The sequence below is a fragment of the Leishmania mexicana genome, chromosome 34 (genome assembly GCF_000234665.1).
Source record: "Leishmania mexicana MHOM/GT/2001/U1103 complete genome, chromosome 34".
Lineage (NCBI taxonomy): Eukaryota > Euglenozoa > Kinetoplastea > Trypanosomatida > Trypanosomatidae > Leishmania > Leishmania mexicana.
The window spans coordinates 408032-423093 of record NC_018338.1 but is presented as its reverse complement, the minus strand read 5'-3'; the positions used below and the strand labels follow the sequence as shown (position 1 = coordinate 423093).

Below are 15062 nucleotides of genomic sequence, written 5' to 3'. Positions count from 1 at the left end.
TCCACGCCCCGCATACTCGAGGAGCTTGTTGTACACCCCACGGACGAGGGAGGAAGGGCGGAGAGGCGTCCAAGGGAACCCCAAGAGGCAAGGAACAGAGGAGGCGTGGAAGGGTGCAACATCGCCACAACGAACCCCAAGAGCAAAGCACAGAATAAAGCGATACCAGCGTGTGCGTGGACGTATGTCTGCGTGTACATGCCCGTTTAGGATTCAGTCGGCGACGCTGCGTGTCGCGCTGCTGCTGTGCTACTTGGCAGAAGTGGAGCGAGTCGTTTTCACCGCTGCCGCTGCCTCTCGCTTCACTCGCGAGATGACAGCCTCGAAGGCGCTGCTGCTGCGGCGCATAGCAACAGACGGCGGCAGCACGGACGGAGCAGCGCTTGCACTATGGCTGCGACGAACGAGGCTCATCGAGGCAGTGGCCGTGGGGCTTCGGCGCGGTTGTGAGAAAGTAGACGGTGGGGGCTTCAGCGGAGATGCGGTTACGTGCAATGGGCGCGCATCGATGAAGTGAAAAAAGGCGCGTGTGTGCTCCGCCCACTTCAGCATGTCGGCCCTCCGCCGCAGCTCCTTTTGCGAGAGCACCCCAGCAGGCTTCACATCTGCGGCAGGGCCCGCGATGTGCCTCTCAGTCGCTGCTCCTGCTGCCGCCGCTGCCATGGTACTCTCCACGTCCCGCTGTAGTTGGCTGTATGGACTCGCCCGCTGCTGCGCTGTGCTGAGAGAGGTGCGCACCGCGCGGTGACGGGCTGGACTTGGGGTGGACATGTCCGCTCTACCGAGCTTGCCAGCGTGCAGCATCGTGGTGACGGATGCCTGAGCAGCTGCAGCACGACGGTAAGCGCGCGAGCGGGGCAGGACAGCCTGCATATCCTGAGCCCGTTCCTGCCGAATCGCCTCCTGCGTCAGTGAAAAGGCCCCGCCGTCGGTATCATCGGCTTGGCTGTCGCCGTCCATCCCAACGAACACAGGAAAGCGCTCGTCATCATGGAGACCGTCTTCGTCGAGCAAGTTCAGTGACCGTCCAGGTGCTGGAAGGCTGATGCTCCCATTTGCTGCCGCACGCGTGCCAAGGCGCCGGCACTCGCGCGTCGTCGTCGGTACGTGTACGCGCAATGTGGATACCATCGCCATCGTGGTGGTAGAGGTGTGTCCAGAGCGTGGCAGCGCGCCAGCCAGCGTGGTCATCCTCACTGCATCGCTCATGTTTGCTTCCTCCTCGTCCCCAAGCTGGAAGAGGCTGACCTGGGTATTGGTGAGAAGCGGCTCCTCCAACCCCTGTCCGCTGTTGCGTGCCGTTTGGGTTTGGTGGTCCTCGTCTTCCTCCGCATCGAGTGCCGCCCACAAAGGCGTTTGCGGACTTGGAATGCTATACCCCGGTTTTAGTTGCACAGGGCGCGTCATCGTAGGCGGGTTCGCACGCAAAATAGCCTGCACCGCTTCGTCGTGGGAAGACGGGCGGGACGCGGAGGAGGCAGCGGGAGAGGCGGCGCTCAGCGCAGACGCTGCCAATGACGGCGAGGGCGGGAGTGCCGCTCCAAAGACGGCCTGAGGCTGCGGGCGTCGAGCGACTGTGGCAGGCGTGAAGAGTGCTTGCTCGACAGCAGGCTCCTGCGGTGCCGCGTCTCGGCACTCAGAGGTTGCCGAGTAGGGCGGCGCTTGCTGCTGGCTCAAAAGCTGCGAGGTGGGTGTGTGCTGCAGGTGCGCAGGGGAGGCTCTTGTCGTCATGGTCTCAAAGAGAACTTCCTCCTCGTCCAGCTCGGTACACATCTTCGGGCTGCGCGCCGGCTGAGGAGTACCACTTATACGGCTGCCGTCGCTGCCAAATGACCCCGAGCGGCGCGGACGCTGCAGGTGGCGCCGCGCCAGCCCTCCAGTTGTTGCCGGGGCACTGGGGCTGCGACCACCTTGCGAATGACGAATGGTGCTGCTGCGCTCCGCCAATTCGCGTGCTCGCTTGCGCGCACCAGTGGCGGAGGTGGTTACAGAGACGAGCGACGGTGATGTGGCCGTCATCACGGATGTTGGAGAAAGAGGCCTCACAGAAGAATTAATCGTCGAGGCTTCACGCAGTGTGTTAGCGCTGCCTTGAACCTCGCCGCTGCCGGTGCTGGCGCTACGGCGGCCGGTTGTGGCAGTTGTTGTAGTGGCACTGGTTAGCGCCATCGACTCCGTCTCGCGCGGGGAGACGGCGACGAAGTTTTCAAGGTGGGGTTTAGCGTCCACCGCTCGCCGCTTCGTGTTGACCGTTCGCGGAGGAGGCATGGTGCTATGGTCGTCTCAAAGCAACGGACCGCGCCACAGAAGAGAGATAGGTTGAGGAATCTATTACGCGTCCTCTAGTTGACGATTCACGAGGCCGGTGTGGAGGTACCGTGCGCGAGAAGCAGTAAACGAGGCGCGCTTCGCCAAATGACCGAAAAGATAAGGTGTATGCGTGTATGTGTGTGCGGAGGAGGGGCGTCTAACAGGAAAAAGAATGATTCGGACCCACGTGCAGCGGTGGACGGAGAGGCACTGCGTTCCGCGGCTGGTATGTAAGAATGTCTATGCGAAAGGTGTGTGTGTGTGCAGGTGTGTTTCTAAGAAAGTGTGAAAAAAGAGGAAGAGTGACGAACGCGTAAACGTGGACACAGACAATCCGTTGCACAGCTGGGTATCAGAGTGAAAGGCGGTAGAAAGCGCTGACACGCGTCGCCGGAGGGATACAGACACACACGCCCACGACTTCCCTTCCCTTCCTCCCAAGGCAAGCCCAGACGCGCAGGAATGCAAAGAAAACAAAAGAAGAGCTGAGGTATGTATGTGTATGTGTGTGTGTGCGTGTGTGCCGGCTACACCAAATCTAGCCAAAGGCAAGCGACTACCGACTGCGGTAGTGGAAAGGACGCAGACCCACCCCCGTGTACGTGTGCGTGAGAGGATGATGTTCGAGTGGGCATGTGCAGCGGGTGCGAAAGCAGAAAGAGTTACAAGGAATATGGTGGAAGGCGACATCCCACACTGACAAGGAAAACACACACACACACACCAGGCGCAAGGGGCTTTGGCAGCGCGAGCAAGCGCAAAACTCGATGAGACCCAGCCTTCCACTTGTCGAGGGTTTGCCGGCGGCGGGGAGCGACGCAACAGAGACGACCAAGGTGTGTACACACGCACAGCAGCACCGCCGTGTTTTCTCCCTCTTCATTGACTACCCATCAGTGCGGCCTACCGCGCACATCCACTTTGTCGACGCGGGGGGGGGGGAGGAGCGTCCTTGTAACCCCGCTGCAGCAGTCGAGCAACGGGCGCGGAGGTAACTCAGTTTGTTGTTGATGAGTGGGTTGCACTCTTCAAGTTAGCTTACCACTGCGCATCTGTGCGTGTGCGTGTGTGCGTGTCAGTGCACCATGGCGAAAGAGTCCCGGTCAACGGGCTGCGTGGCATTACTCGTTAGGACAAAGAAAGAACAAAGGAAGGAAAACACACACGAGAAGACGTTCAGCACCAACGTCCAACAGTCGGCATCACCCTTCCAACACACTTACAGAAGAACACTGCCGTTACGTTGTCTTTCTCTCTCTCATCGTGCGGGTGTGCATGAAAGGCAGCGCGCAATGAGGAGAGCGAAAGAGGGCAGGCCCGAAGAACGCACTCGATTAGCGCCTACCATGGCCTCTCCCTCCTCTGCCGCCGCGAACGGACGGAAAAAATCCCCCTCGACAGCTGGCACGGCCACGGCCTTCCGTGCGTGGCCACTTGCCTCGAGAGAACGACGCGTCACGCGACGAGTCCACCGGCGCGCCACCTCTTCCGCGGCCTCGGCCTCGCACGTAGTTTGGCATCTCCAGCGGCGCATCGGGGTCCTCGCCTTCCTCGCGTAGGCGCTTAGACAGGTTCGCCACAATCGCCCTGCCCTCCTCGTCGTCTATTTGCTCTGGGTTCAATAGAGCAGTGCTCTTCACGTTTCCATAGCGTCGCGAGGTGCGGTCGGAGTCCACCTGGCGGAAGCCCTTCTGCCGGCGGCGTTCAATGCGACGACGATCTCGCTCGTTGCTATCCTTGTCGAGGTAAGCCGCATAGCAGTTCATGGGGGCAATCATGTTTAGCTGCCGATCATCGAGAGCCAAGATTTCCTCGACAGAGAGTGTGAAGTCCTCTGCAGGCACCTCACGGTACCGGAAGCCACCACTGACGCCCGCGCCTGCGCCGTCTGACGATGCTGCGCCGGCGTCGCGGTGGAGCTGATAGTATTCTTCTTCCTTCTGCTTCAGGGACGCTTGCAGGCGCTCCATCAGCTCAGCGTCGGTCTCGCTCTTCCCGGTAGAGGAGGCGATCAGGTCATTCAGTCGCTGTCGCTCCTTCTCCAGCTGCTGCAGTGCCTCTGACGGGTAGAGGAGAGAGAGGGCGTCAGTGACACCGGCTTCCGATGAGGGTCCGAAGTCATCATGGAAGAAGACCTCGGTGCTCTTCCCTTTCTTCTTCGCCTTCGCTGCTGAGACGGCCGGCATCATCGACTGTGCCTCCTCCAGTGAGTTCGCCGCAAACAGCGCGGGTGCCTCGCCAGCTCGGATGACCTCTGCCGTGCCATCGTCGTCCTCGCCGGACTCCTTGTCGAGCTCTTCATCAAAGTACGCAATCTCGTCCTCGTCGACGTTCTTCTCGTCGTAGTAATCGCCGTCGAAGAGCTGCGCCATCTTGCGATCGAACTCCGCCGGGTCGAATGGGGCGTCGAGGTCCTTGTCCGACCACACCGCCTTCAGCTTGGCCAGCTGAGCCTCCTCTTTCTCATCCCCGCCAAACTGCGCGGCGGTCGCCGCTTTCAGGCCGGCGACGGACGCGATGAGGACACGCTGGTCTTCGATCTCCTTCCGCTTCAGGTGCTTCAGTCGCTTCAGCTCCTCGAGCTGCTGTGCACGTGCCGCCTCTGCGCGCTCGCGGCGCCGCTGCCGCGCGTCCTTGCGCGTGGTATCCGGCTTGCGGAGTAGCCCCGTCGCAGCCTCGCCAATGGGGCGAGGAAACGTCTGCACGTGTGCCGCCAAAGCGCCGCCGTTGGCCGCTTCCTCTTCCGCTTCTTGGTGGCGGTACTTCTTCTCTTGGTACTCCCGCTCCCACACCTCTGCATTGTTGAAGAAGGCCTCGTCCTCCTCCTCACGGGCGAGTTGGGCGAGGCGGTTGTAGTATGAGCCGGCCGATTCTTCTTCATTTCCGTCGCTTTCCTCTGAGTCCTCGCCACTGTCGGCGCTGGGTTTGTGCGCCCTGCTCTTCTTCCGAGTTGCGCCAGGGCGCCAGAGTTCCTGGATGAAGAAGTCGCGCAGGAATGCTTCACTATCAGTTGCGTCGTCATTGACACTGGCGCCCTGCTGCTGCTTCTTCCTACTCTTCTTGGCAGTGGCAGCGGACATGCTCAGCGCAAACGCCTCCTCCAGCAATCGCTTCTCGTCCTCACTGGCTCCGCGCGGCTGCTCATCTTCGTCCGCGCTGTCCTCGTTGCTATTGGACGCCGCTGGTGCTGACGCGTACTCTGAGGTGGCGCCGCGGACCACTTCAAAGCTGTTCGTGCTGTCCTCCACATCACGCAAGAAAGCGGCGCGGAGTTTTGCTTCCTCTGCGTTCTGCGGCCGCAGCTTTCGCAGCCCGTCGCGCTCGCCGGCCTCGTTGGAGTCGTCCACCACGGCATCCTCCGACCCGGCGGTGGCCTCGAGGGCACGCTTGTACTCATCGGCGAGTGTGAACTTGCTCTTGCCAGCGGCTTTGCTCCGCTTCTGCGCCATGCGTCGCTCAAAGACGTTGGTGTTCACACGAATCTGCTCCTCCATGGGAGGAAAGAAACGCTGCTTGAGGAGCTCCTCCTTGGGCAGTAGGGCTTCCGCAGCGGGCTCGGAGTCGGCGGGTGAGGAGGGGGAGTCCTCATCCTCTGCAGCAGAAGCCGCCGCCGCCGTTTTGCCCTTCTTGGCACTCCTGCTGATGCGGAGCGGCACCGTAGCCTTGCGCACGGCCAACAGAGCCTTGGCAAAGCTGAGGTTGTTTTCATGAGTGAGGAGCACCGCATCGTCGTCTTCCTCGAGCTCCTCGTCATCAGAACTGTCCTCCTCACCCTTTTCGTCGTCGTCATCGCCGAAGCCGAGAGCGGCGGCCTTGCCAAGCTTCCCCTTGTACTTCTCCGTCAACGTGTGGAGCTCTTGCTTACGCTTCTGCTCCTCGTAACGCGCCGCGTACGCTTTGTTAATGTGCAGCACGACTTCCTCGTCGCTGCTGTTTTCCTCGTCGTCACCACCCTCAGTGCCCCCTGTCAGCGGACGCCTCTTGCCGTTTGCTTCGCCGTCCTCAACTCGCCGAAAAGAGAGACCCTGGATGTGTGCCGTTTTGCTGGCGGAGCCGTCTGCCTTGCCACGCGCGTATGCTGGCGCGAGGGACGCGGCTGTAGACGTTTGCAGGCTCGACTCCCCCGTTGTTGGCGTCATCGCATCTTTCGCCTCTTCCTCTGTCTCCGCGTCGGACGAGGAGGAGTCACTGCCGAACAGGTCCATCTTTTCTGCCCTGTGCGGCACCGCGGTCGACGACGTCTTGACAGTAGACGTGCCTGATGGAGCGAGCGGGTGCGCACGAGGCAGCCTGGCGCGACCGCTCTCCGCGTGCGGGTTCTTGCGAAGCTCCCGTTCTGCCGCGGCTGTCATCTCTTGTGCGAGCGAGCCGCCACCACATTTGTGCCCTTCGCCATCACTCGAGGACGAGTCGTCTGAGTCGAACACGATACGGTGCGGCACCTTCGCCGAGGCGGAGGAGGAGGGGGTTGTGGGTGGCATGTACTTGTGAACGCCTTTGCTTTCTCTGCAGCTAAACCACGTGTTTGCGTTTAAGTCGGAGTGCGGCGGTGGTGGTGCCGAAGTCGAATCCCTTTTCTCGATATCCGTCATGCATGTAGCAACAAATAGCGCAGTTTCGATTGGCGGTGGTGTCCACTTGAGGAGAAGGCCGCGAAAGAGGAACAGGTGCGGAAGAAGGAAAAGCAAGGATATATATATATATATGAGAGATATGCGTGCATGTGCTTGTGCGCGTCACAGAGATGGCCGCCGCAGGACAGGAGAAGTGCGAAGAGGGGAACAGGGCGCGTTCGACTTCAAACTCTCCTTCTCACGCGATGGCCCCCACCCCCTACACGATACCCACCACCACCACCACCACGGATATACAGACCGACAGGCCCACGCATATGGAGAACAAGGCGCTACAGAGTAACGTGCTGACAGTTGTGCGGCTGCAGATGTATGCATGCAGTGGTGTTCACGTTGTTCGTTTCCGGCCCGGTAAACTCTTTGCCGCTTTCAAAAAAAAGGAGAAGGAGGGCGATTAGCGCCGTCTCCACCTCCCTCATCATTTGCGAGGGCGGTCTTCTCAGCCAGACACACACGTGCACACTTTGCTGCTGCTGAGTATTGCAGTGCCACGGAGCATCCAGAGTAACACGCGGCAGTTGATCGAGAAACACGCCCTCCCTCCGCCACAGCCACCTGAGTAGATGCACGCTTGTTTGGCTTCGTGAGGGGGACTGCACGGTGTGGTGCGCCGCGCGAAACGCGCCCCGCAGAATGACCCCGCCCCGCCCCCGCCTCCCCCCCCCTCCGTCTTCCCTGCGCGTCATATCAGGCGGATAAGAGGACACACAGGCGGAACAAGAGTTCAACAGCAGGGTGAGAACGACAGTTTACGGAAGGAGACGCGCAACACCATGAAAGAGAGAGAGAGGGAGAGTCGGAGGGAGGGGGGGGGAGGGAGGGGGGGGGGCGGGGCTGGTGCGTGTCTATGTGTGTGCGTGTGTACACATTGCTCATACGTACACACGCCGACCGAGAAAGGTCGGTCACAGGACCACGGCCGCATCATCCTCATACACATATCTATGGAGAGCGCGAAAGAATCAGAGGAAAGGGTAAACCGAGCACCGTTGAGTGGACGCTGAAGCAGCGGCGCATGCGGGCACCCTCTCATGCACGCACACGCCGAACAGGTGCATCTCTAGACAGACATCCACCGAACTAAAACCACAACACACACACACACACAAAAACAAAAGAAAGAAACGCATGCGTTGACCTCGTCCTCTTTGCCGCTTCGTTGAAGGGCTCTACTGCTTCGTCAACCGCGTCCACACGGCCATGTAGAAGCTCAGCACTTTGTCAATCACCGTGAACTGAATGCCGTAATAGAAGGGCGAGAGGGACGAGATAGTACGTGCCATGAAATCTGCGCTGTCGGCCGCTGATGGAATGCCGCCCTGCGCGACGGTTTGTGCAGCGCGCTGCTGCACTGCCGCAATGGCCGCCGTCTGCCCAGACGCCGTCAAAACACTAGAAGACAGCACAACCACCTCCCGGGTAATCGTGCGACCGGCTCGACGCAGCACCGTTACCAGCGGTGGCACGCCTTCTTCGCCGACGTCTTCTCCTTTTGTCGCGTCTCTGACTGTTGCGGTCGGGTCAGCCAGCTGCAAGGCGTACCGCCACAGGTTCGTCCATGACAGTCCATCACTTGCATCCGTCATGGCCGCGTACGGTTGAAGGAGTCCCGTGAGGTGCAGTGTCGCGCGACCGCGCAACAGCTCCACCAACACGCTAAGCGGATGATCAATGAGCGACTGAGCCACAAGAGAGGCCACGACGCGGTACACGATGGCGCGAAGAATGGCCAGCCGCATGGCATGCTCCCGCTCGGCTTGCCGCCGCTTACGTCGCTTACGGCGCTCGCGGCGCTCTCGCCGCAATTGACGCTGCACATGCTCCACGCGCTTCTCTGCCGAGAGTGTAGCCGTCCCCCCCGCCCCGCCCCCACTGGGAGTGGTGGTGGGAACTGACATGCTCACACTTTGCTGAGAGCGCGCTCCTTCGCTAACACCCGAGGCGAGCGACGCGCGATCGTCATCGTCCTCATCATCCTCGTTGTAGTCATCGTCCTCATCGTCGTCGTCCGACCACTGGGCGTAGCGGCGCATGATGAGGTACTCGACTGCCTCGAAGACGGTCAGCACCGCCCGGTCCACCAGGTGGCTCGCCAGGGGCATCAAGAGCTGCTGAATCGTTACAGCCGCCGCGCTAATCCCTAGACCCCGGATGGCACCGGCCACCGTGAAGAAAACTCGCGGCGGCGGCGACGGCAGCAGCGATGACGCGTCGCCATCCTTGGGAGTCGCACCCCAGGAGAGCAGCAGCGGCACCACAATACTCAGCAGGAAGGGGTCAAAGACAGTGTGAGATACAAGTCTTAATCCCCAGCCTAGCAATCGCCGCCGAGTCCGCTTGCTGCGCAGTTGCCGCACCACCAGGCTCTGGTCGAAGAAGAGCTTCGAAATGTACGACTCGGTCGCCGCCAGCATCCACCGCATGAAGAGGAGGTGGGCCACGTGCGGGGCAGAGAGGTTCTCAAACCATCCTTCGGTGGGCAACCACGCCGCTGCGGCTGCACCTGGGGGGCTTCTGGAAGTGCCGCCCCGGGTTTTCGCCGTTCCAGGCGACGGCAGTAGGTCGAAGAAGCGCAGCAGCGGCAGAGTCACCAGCTGCCGCTTCAGCTCACAGCAGTAGTGCACAATGGCTACTGGAACAGCGTGAATGACGTGGTCGATGAGGTACGCCGACCGCGTCATATTTTTCGCCCGCATGCGTTGCCACCAGCTCGTCGGCGACCACGTTGACATTTTCGAGCCGAGTCGAGCCGCCTCGCCATCGCGAACGACGATAACACTGCTCCCAGCTTCGTCTTTGTCGTCGCCGTTGTCGCTTCGATGCGAGCGTGAGGAGCGCTGGCTGCTGCTGGTAAGCCCACCACCGCTTCCGCTACGGTGATGGCGATGCCGCGAGTGAGTCGCCACATCAGGCGTGCTAGCAGCGGTGCGCGAGCTCGAGAGACGACGGGAACTCAACGGGGGCTTGCCGATGTCCGTGACAGGGGGCGGAGGAGCCAGTGGAGGGGTCAGACCGCTTGCCAACGCCGCGGTTGCCACCCGAGAAAGCGGGTGCGACGCCGAAGATGCCAGTGAAGAGCTCATGCGAGTGGTGCCGCTACCGAGGCCAACTTGGTCGTCAGGGAGAACCGGTGCACGGCTGCGGGAACCATCGCTATGACTGCGGCGCACCCGGCCGCCACTCGAGCCGGGCGCGCTGGTGATGCTGCTGCTTCCACCGTCCGTGGACGCGCGCCTCGACACGACGAGCGGTTCTTCAGCGCTACGCGTGCGGCGGCTTGAGGACGCTGCTGGCACCCCTTCAGCTGCGCCTCTGCTGCTCTTGTCACTCTCGACGGAAGAGCGGCGGTGGCGACGCTGACCTGTTGGCGTTTCCGTAGAGTCGCCGTTATTGGAGCGGTGCCGCCGATGCAGACGCTCGCTTGACGGCTCACCTGCAGCGCTGCGTGCAGACCTTCTCGACTGGCGTGAGGACGCCACCGAGGCCGCGTCACCACCACCGTCACCACTTTCAGCGCCAAACCGGCTTTCCGTAGCCCCTGCGTGGGAGTGCGAGCGGTGGTGCGTGCGGCGCACCACCGCAGTGTCAGGGTTGAAGGCGCTAAAGGCATGGCGCAAGACAGCGTGGCTTACACGTAGAACATTGAATGGGTGCAGAATGGCAGTGGTCGAGCCCGGGGTGAGGGGAAGGCCAAGCGTTTCCATGTTGCCTCGGTCCAGCGCTGTCTGTATCCGTGTACGTGCGTGCCTCCAGCGGGTAACTCAGATCGATGCATGTATATATAGATGCACACACACACAGAGGAGAGAGGAGGCGGTCCCCGTGGCGGGACGCACGAAGTGGCTATCTAAGGAGAGGGCTGTATGCGCGTAGATCTACGTGTCCAAGTGTGGTGCTTGACTCGTCCTCTGCGCACGGGCCAAAAAAAGACCCGCCACCGTTTGCGTATGTGCGTTCCTTCTCATGAGCCAAGGATGCATGGGTGAGAGCAGCAACAGCGCACAAAGTCGAAGCGGTGCCGCATAGGGCCCAGGGTAGGAGATGGTGAGGGGCGCAGAATATGAAGAGGAGCGGCAGAGACGCAGAGGGGAGAGGGAGAGATGTGAAACTCTGTAGAGCGAGGGGGCGCAGGCCTGAATGGAGGGCCACGGATGTGGCTGCGGGTGGCTCTCTATGTGCAAGAGATACGCGAGGTCCGTGCCCCCCTTCCTCCCCATACACACACACACACACACACACACGCACTCTTAGAGGCATGCACACAATGCGTGTCCATTTGAATCTTTCTCGTTTTATCCGCATGTGACGTAGCTGCGTGGACTTTTCGCCTCGGGTGCACCAACGCACCCCTGATGACGGGGAACACCCCAGCGTGGCATCAAAGGGTCCAGCACCCTCACTCTGTGTGGGGAAGCCAAGCGGCCCTCTCCCCCTTATCCCCCCTCCTGCGAATGCCGAAGCACCGCTGGCAGTGGCAGGGTCAAACGTCTGCGACACAAGGGAGGGAGGGGGTGGCCAGTACGATTCATTGCTGCTGATGTCGGCTGGCCGGGCCCTCGACGGCGTGGCGTCGGAGCGACATGCCACAGCGAACACGCGTGCGCCATCCACATGATAGGCAAAGCGTCAGCCTGACTCGAGCGTATCCCACACCCGGCCCTCACACTGCCTGCTGGTGCGGGGGAGCCCTGAAGTACCCCTGAGGGGGTAGCATTTGGGCCGGAGGCCGTGCTCCAATGGCCGGGTCAGCGCACTGCTGCACTGGCTTGTGTCTCCGGCTGCTTCGCACCAGGCGATATGGACCCTGTGGCAGGGCCGGGGGCAGCAGAGTGGTGTCGAACTCCTGCTGCATGGGAGAGAATGGACACACTTTGGAGAAGGAAAAAACATGAAACACCACGCGCTGTGCTCCGCATCTTTCGGCTCGCGCTCTTCTGTCCGTTGTCCAGCCATCCCACCATTCGCTGTCGTGACGTCTTTCGAAACGGATGAGAGGTGGGGTGGGGAAGCGAGGCGCAAGGAAGAAGTGAGCTTCTCACAAAGACGCGCCAGACCCCCATCACAGTGCCGCCAGTAGACACACACACACACACACACACACAACCAACACGATCAATCACAGATGTACGCACACCAACACACGAGAGTACACAGCGGTACCTACATGGATGCGGCCACACGTCGTCCATTCACATATGCACCATTGAGCAGCTGCACGGAGCGGAGCGCATGCGTCTGCTCAGTGAACTCCAGCACTACCATCCCACCTGGGCCGTTGACATCGTGCAGGCCGGGGAAGTAGAGCGCGGGGGTGGCCGGCTGCGGTGGCTGCGGAAGCGGCGACCCGTCCGGCAGCACGCCTTCGTCGTTCTCTTCCGCTTTCTTGTGCATCTGCTGACTCTCCGCCTCATCCTGCAAGATGCCGCTGACCGTCCCTACCACATTGCCCAGCATGCTCGAGGCGGCGTTGCTGTCGTCAGCGTCAGGGAGCACGCCCCTGGTTCCACCCCCGCCACCGATGATGGAGGACTCGCACGACAGCACACCGATCAGTGAGGCCTCGACGCTGCGAAGGGTCTTGTTCGTACTTGCCGGGGGGTGAGCGAGCACCCCAGACGACGACGCTGCGTTCGTGATGGTGCTCTTGTGTGATGTCAGCAGCGCATGGAGTGTGTGCTGCTGCCGAGACTGTGGCTGTGCAGCGTGGTTGTCGCTTACTGCGGCGTGCAGCATCTCACGCGCCGGTCGGCGCACGCGCCACGGCTTCACACCACCGCCCAGCAGCTGCGTCACCATCGAGATTAGGTGCGAGGCCGTCACCGAAAGGTCTACCCCGCAGAGAGCGACGCGGTAGAGGTTGGACGGTGGAATGATGTCCGGCAGAATGCCCATGCTTGCTGCCGCGGGGTCGTTGTAGAGGGACTCGTGCGATGCAACAGAGCTGTTGTCGTCGCCGTCCTCGTCGTGGGTGTTCACCATCGGAGCTACGGAGCTGGGCGGGCGTCGTCGACGGCGCTGCTGCTGCTGGCCAAAGCCGCTGCCGTTTCCATCTTTGTTGTCGGTGGCGCCGAACCGGCTGCGATTCTGGCGGCGCGCGAGCATGGGCGGTGGAGGCATCTGCACAAGGCCGTCAGGACCGATTTTGAACTCCATCGCCGCTGCCGCCGCCCGGCCACCTGATGCATCGCGGCGGTCCAGAAAGCCCAGAAAACGCTTCTGTTGGTCCACGTCATACGCAAGACCCGGCATGCGCTGACGACCGCGACGGGAGCTCCAGTCCACTGTGCTGCTCGCCTTGTAAGTCGGACTGGGTACACTGTTGTCCGCCTGGAAGCGATCCCCGTAGAGGTGGCGATCGCTCAAGCTCGCTGCAGCGTTGCCGCCCACGCTGCGACTCACCTCGTCGACGTTTTGTTGACCGTCACGACGATACTTGCGACCTTGCAGACGACCGTCGTCGTCGTCTGCCGCCTCAGTATCATGATACCGCTTCCCTCTCTCTCGTCTGCCACGTCGGTCGTCTATGTGACCTTCTTCACTTCGACTGCGCTCCCGGCGCGACTGACCGTCGCGCCGCCGACGCGAGAGACGATTATCGTCGAAGCTGCCGTACTCGTCGTCGCTGTCGCTGCGCTCCTGTCGCGGGCGGCGGTGAGACCGTAAGATACGCTCTGACCGCATGACGTCACTGCTGTCGTCCCTTCTCTCCGCGCTGCCTCGGCGATGGTGGTGCGAGCTGCGATGTCGGTGGTGATGGTGATGCTGGCGGTCAGCGAGCGAGTCGCTGTCGCGGTGCCGGCGACGATGACGGTCGCCGTAGTCGCCTACGTCGTCATCGTCGTCATGCCGGTCGGACCGACGGCTGTGATGGCGGCGCGACGACGATACATCGCCGTCACCGCTTTCGTTACGCTTACTCATTACTTGGCACCCGTTTCGACTACGTGTTGTCTACTAAAATTCCCGCCGTGACTGGTGCTGGTGCTACTCTGCCGCTGCTGTGCCCCCAGCCAGGTTTTACACCTCCTTCTGAGTACCCACGAAGGCTGCCCCGCGTGTGCTCTGGCAAGTTGACCTCCTCGCACGTGAGCAAGGCTACTTGTGGACGCGGAGACAGCTGGGTGGATGGTTTAGGTGGGAGGGGAGAGGAAGAGAACACCCAATGTTCGTTTCTTGAAGCAATGTCGAGGTTGTGATCGACAACGGCAGGTACACATGTTTGTCACCAATAGAAGAGCACACGGGAAAGCAAGAAAGAGAGGGAGGGGGTGGGGCGGGGGACGACGACTTTGGTGTAGAGGCGCACAAGGTCCGACCGAGAAGAGGCGCCGCGATGGGGTGGGGGTTGGGGGGAGGGGGGAGCAGAGAAGAAGCTCGCATAAAGGGAAGAAAGTGCAAATCCGAGTCCCGTGCCCCCACACGGAGAGGCTCACATGCGGGTGTGTGTGTGCAGCACTCGGACGACCCAGCGCTCCTTTCTCTTTTCTCCAGCATTAGTTGAGCTCTGATGACGAGGAACACTCCAGCGTGGCATCGCAGGGTCTAGTGCCTGCGACTTCAAGGAGAAGGGGGAGGAGACAGTGCGATTCATTGCCGCTGCTGCAGCCGGTCAGGTCCTGGACTGCGTTGGGTCGGGGCGACCTGCAGAGCGGTGGATGGGTGGACGTTGATGGGGAGGTCGTGCTCAGGTGACTGGGTCGGCATTTTGCTGCCATGCGTGTATACCACTGCTTCGCGCCACGCGATGGACTCTGTGGCAGGGATGGGGATAGAGTGGCGTTGGACTTCTGTCGGACGGGCAGAGGAGGTCGAAACACACAGGCCACAGCGCAGGGACACTGGTGCACGCACTTCTTTTCCGGTTTACTGGCGTTCGCATGGCGTGCGTCGGTCTCTGTCTCGTTGCAAATTTTGTCTGGTTTTGCGCGAGAATCGTTGACCGACGGACCGGAGTGAATAGTGATGGCCACAGCAGCAAGGAGCGGGGGAGGGGGGTGGTGGCGGTTGAAGGACGCGAGGACACGAGCGAGCGAAACGAATGAACGAACAACAAAAAAAGAATGCGACAGCGAAGATAAAGAAAAGGAAGCAAATAAAGATATAGCAACGACAAACACA

General features: G+C 61.2%; 4 protein-coding genes across 4 annotated transcripts; all 4 read right to left on the bottom strand.

Moving 5' to 3' along the window:
• Positions 1-249: 249 nt before the first annotated feature.
• On the bottom strand, positions 250-2268 carry LMXM_34_1100 (conserved hypothetical protein; the record flags this gene model as incomplete). Its single annotated transcript, XM_003879057.1, has 1 exon — positions 250-2268. One exon carries the CDS (start codon positions 2266-2268, stop codon positions 250-252), a length of 2019 nt encoding a protein of 672 aa, XP_003879106.1.
• A 1376-nt stretch (positions 2269-3644) lies between these two features.
• Positions 3645-6791, bottom strand: LMXM_34_1090 (conserved hypothetical protein; the record flags this gene model as incomplete). The annotated part of the gene is made up of 1 exon (XM_003879056.1): positions 3645-6791. One exon carries the CDS (start codon positions 6789-6791, stop codon positions 3645-3647), a length of 3147 nt encoding a protein of 1048 aa, XP_003879105.1.
• Positions 6792-8113: 1322 nt separating this feature from the next.
• On the bottom strand, positions 8114-9640 carry LMXM_34_1080 (conserved hypothetical protein; the record flags this gene model as incomplete). Its single annotated transcript, XM_003879055.1, has 1 exon — positions 8114-9640. One exon carries the CDS (start codon positions 9638-9640, stop codon positions 8114-8116), a length of 1527 nt encoding a protein of 508 aa, XP_003879104.1.
• Positions 9641-12104: 2464 nt separating this feature from the next.
• Positions 12105-13865, bottom strand: LMXM_34_1060 (conserved hypothetical protein; the record flags this gene model as incomplete). The annotated part of the gene is made up of 1 exon (XM_003879054.1): positions 12105-13865. The coding sequence occupies one exon, from the start codon at positions 13863-13865 to the stop codon at positions 12105-12107; it is 1761 nt and encodes a 586-aa protein (XP_003879103.1).
• Between the last annotated feature and the right edge of the window lie 1197 nt (positions 13866-15062).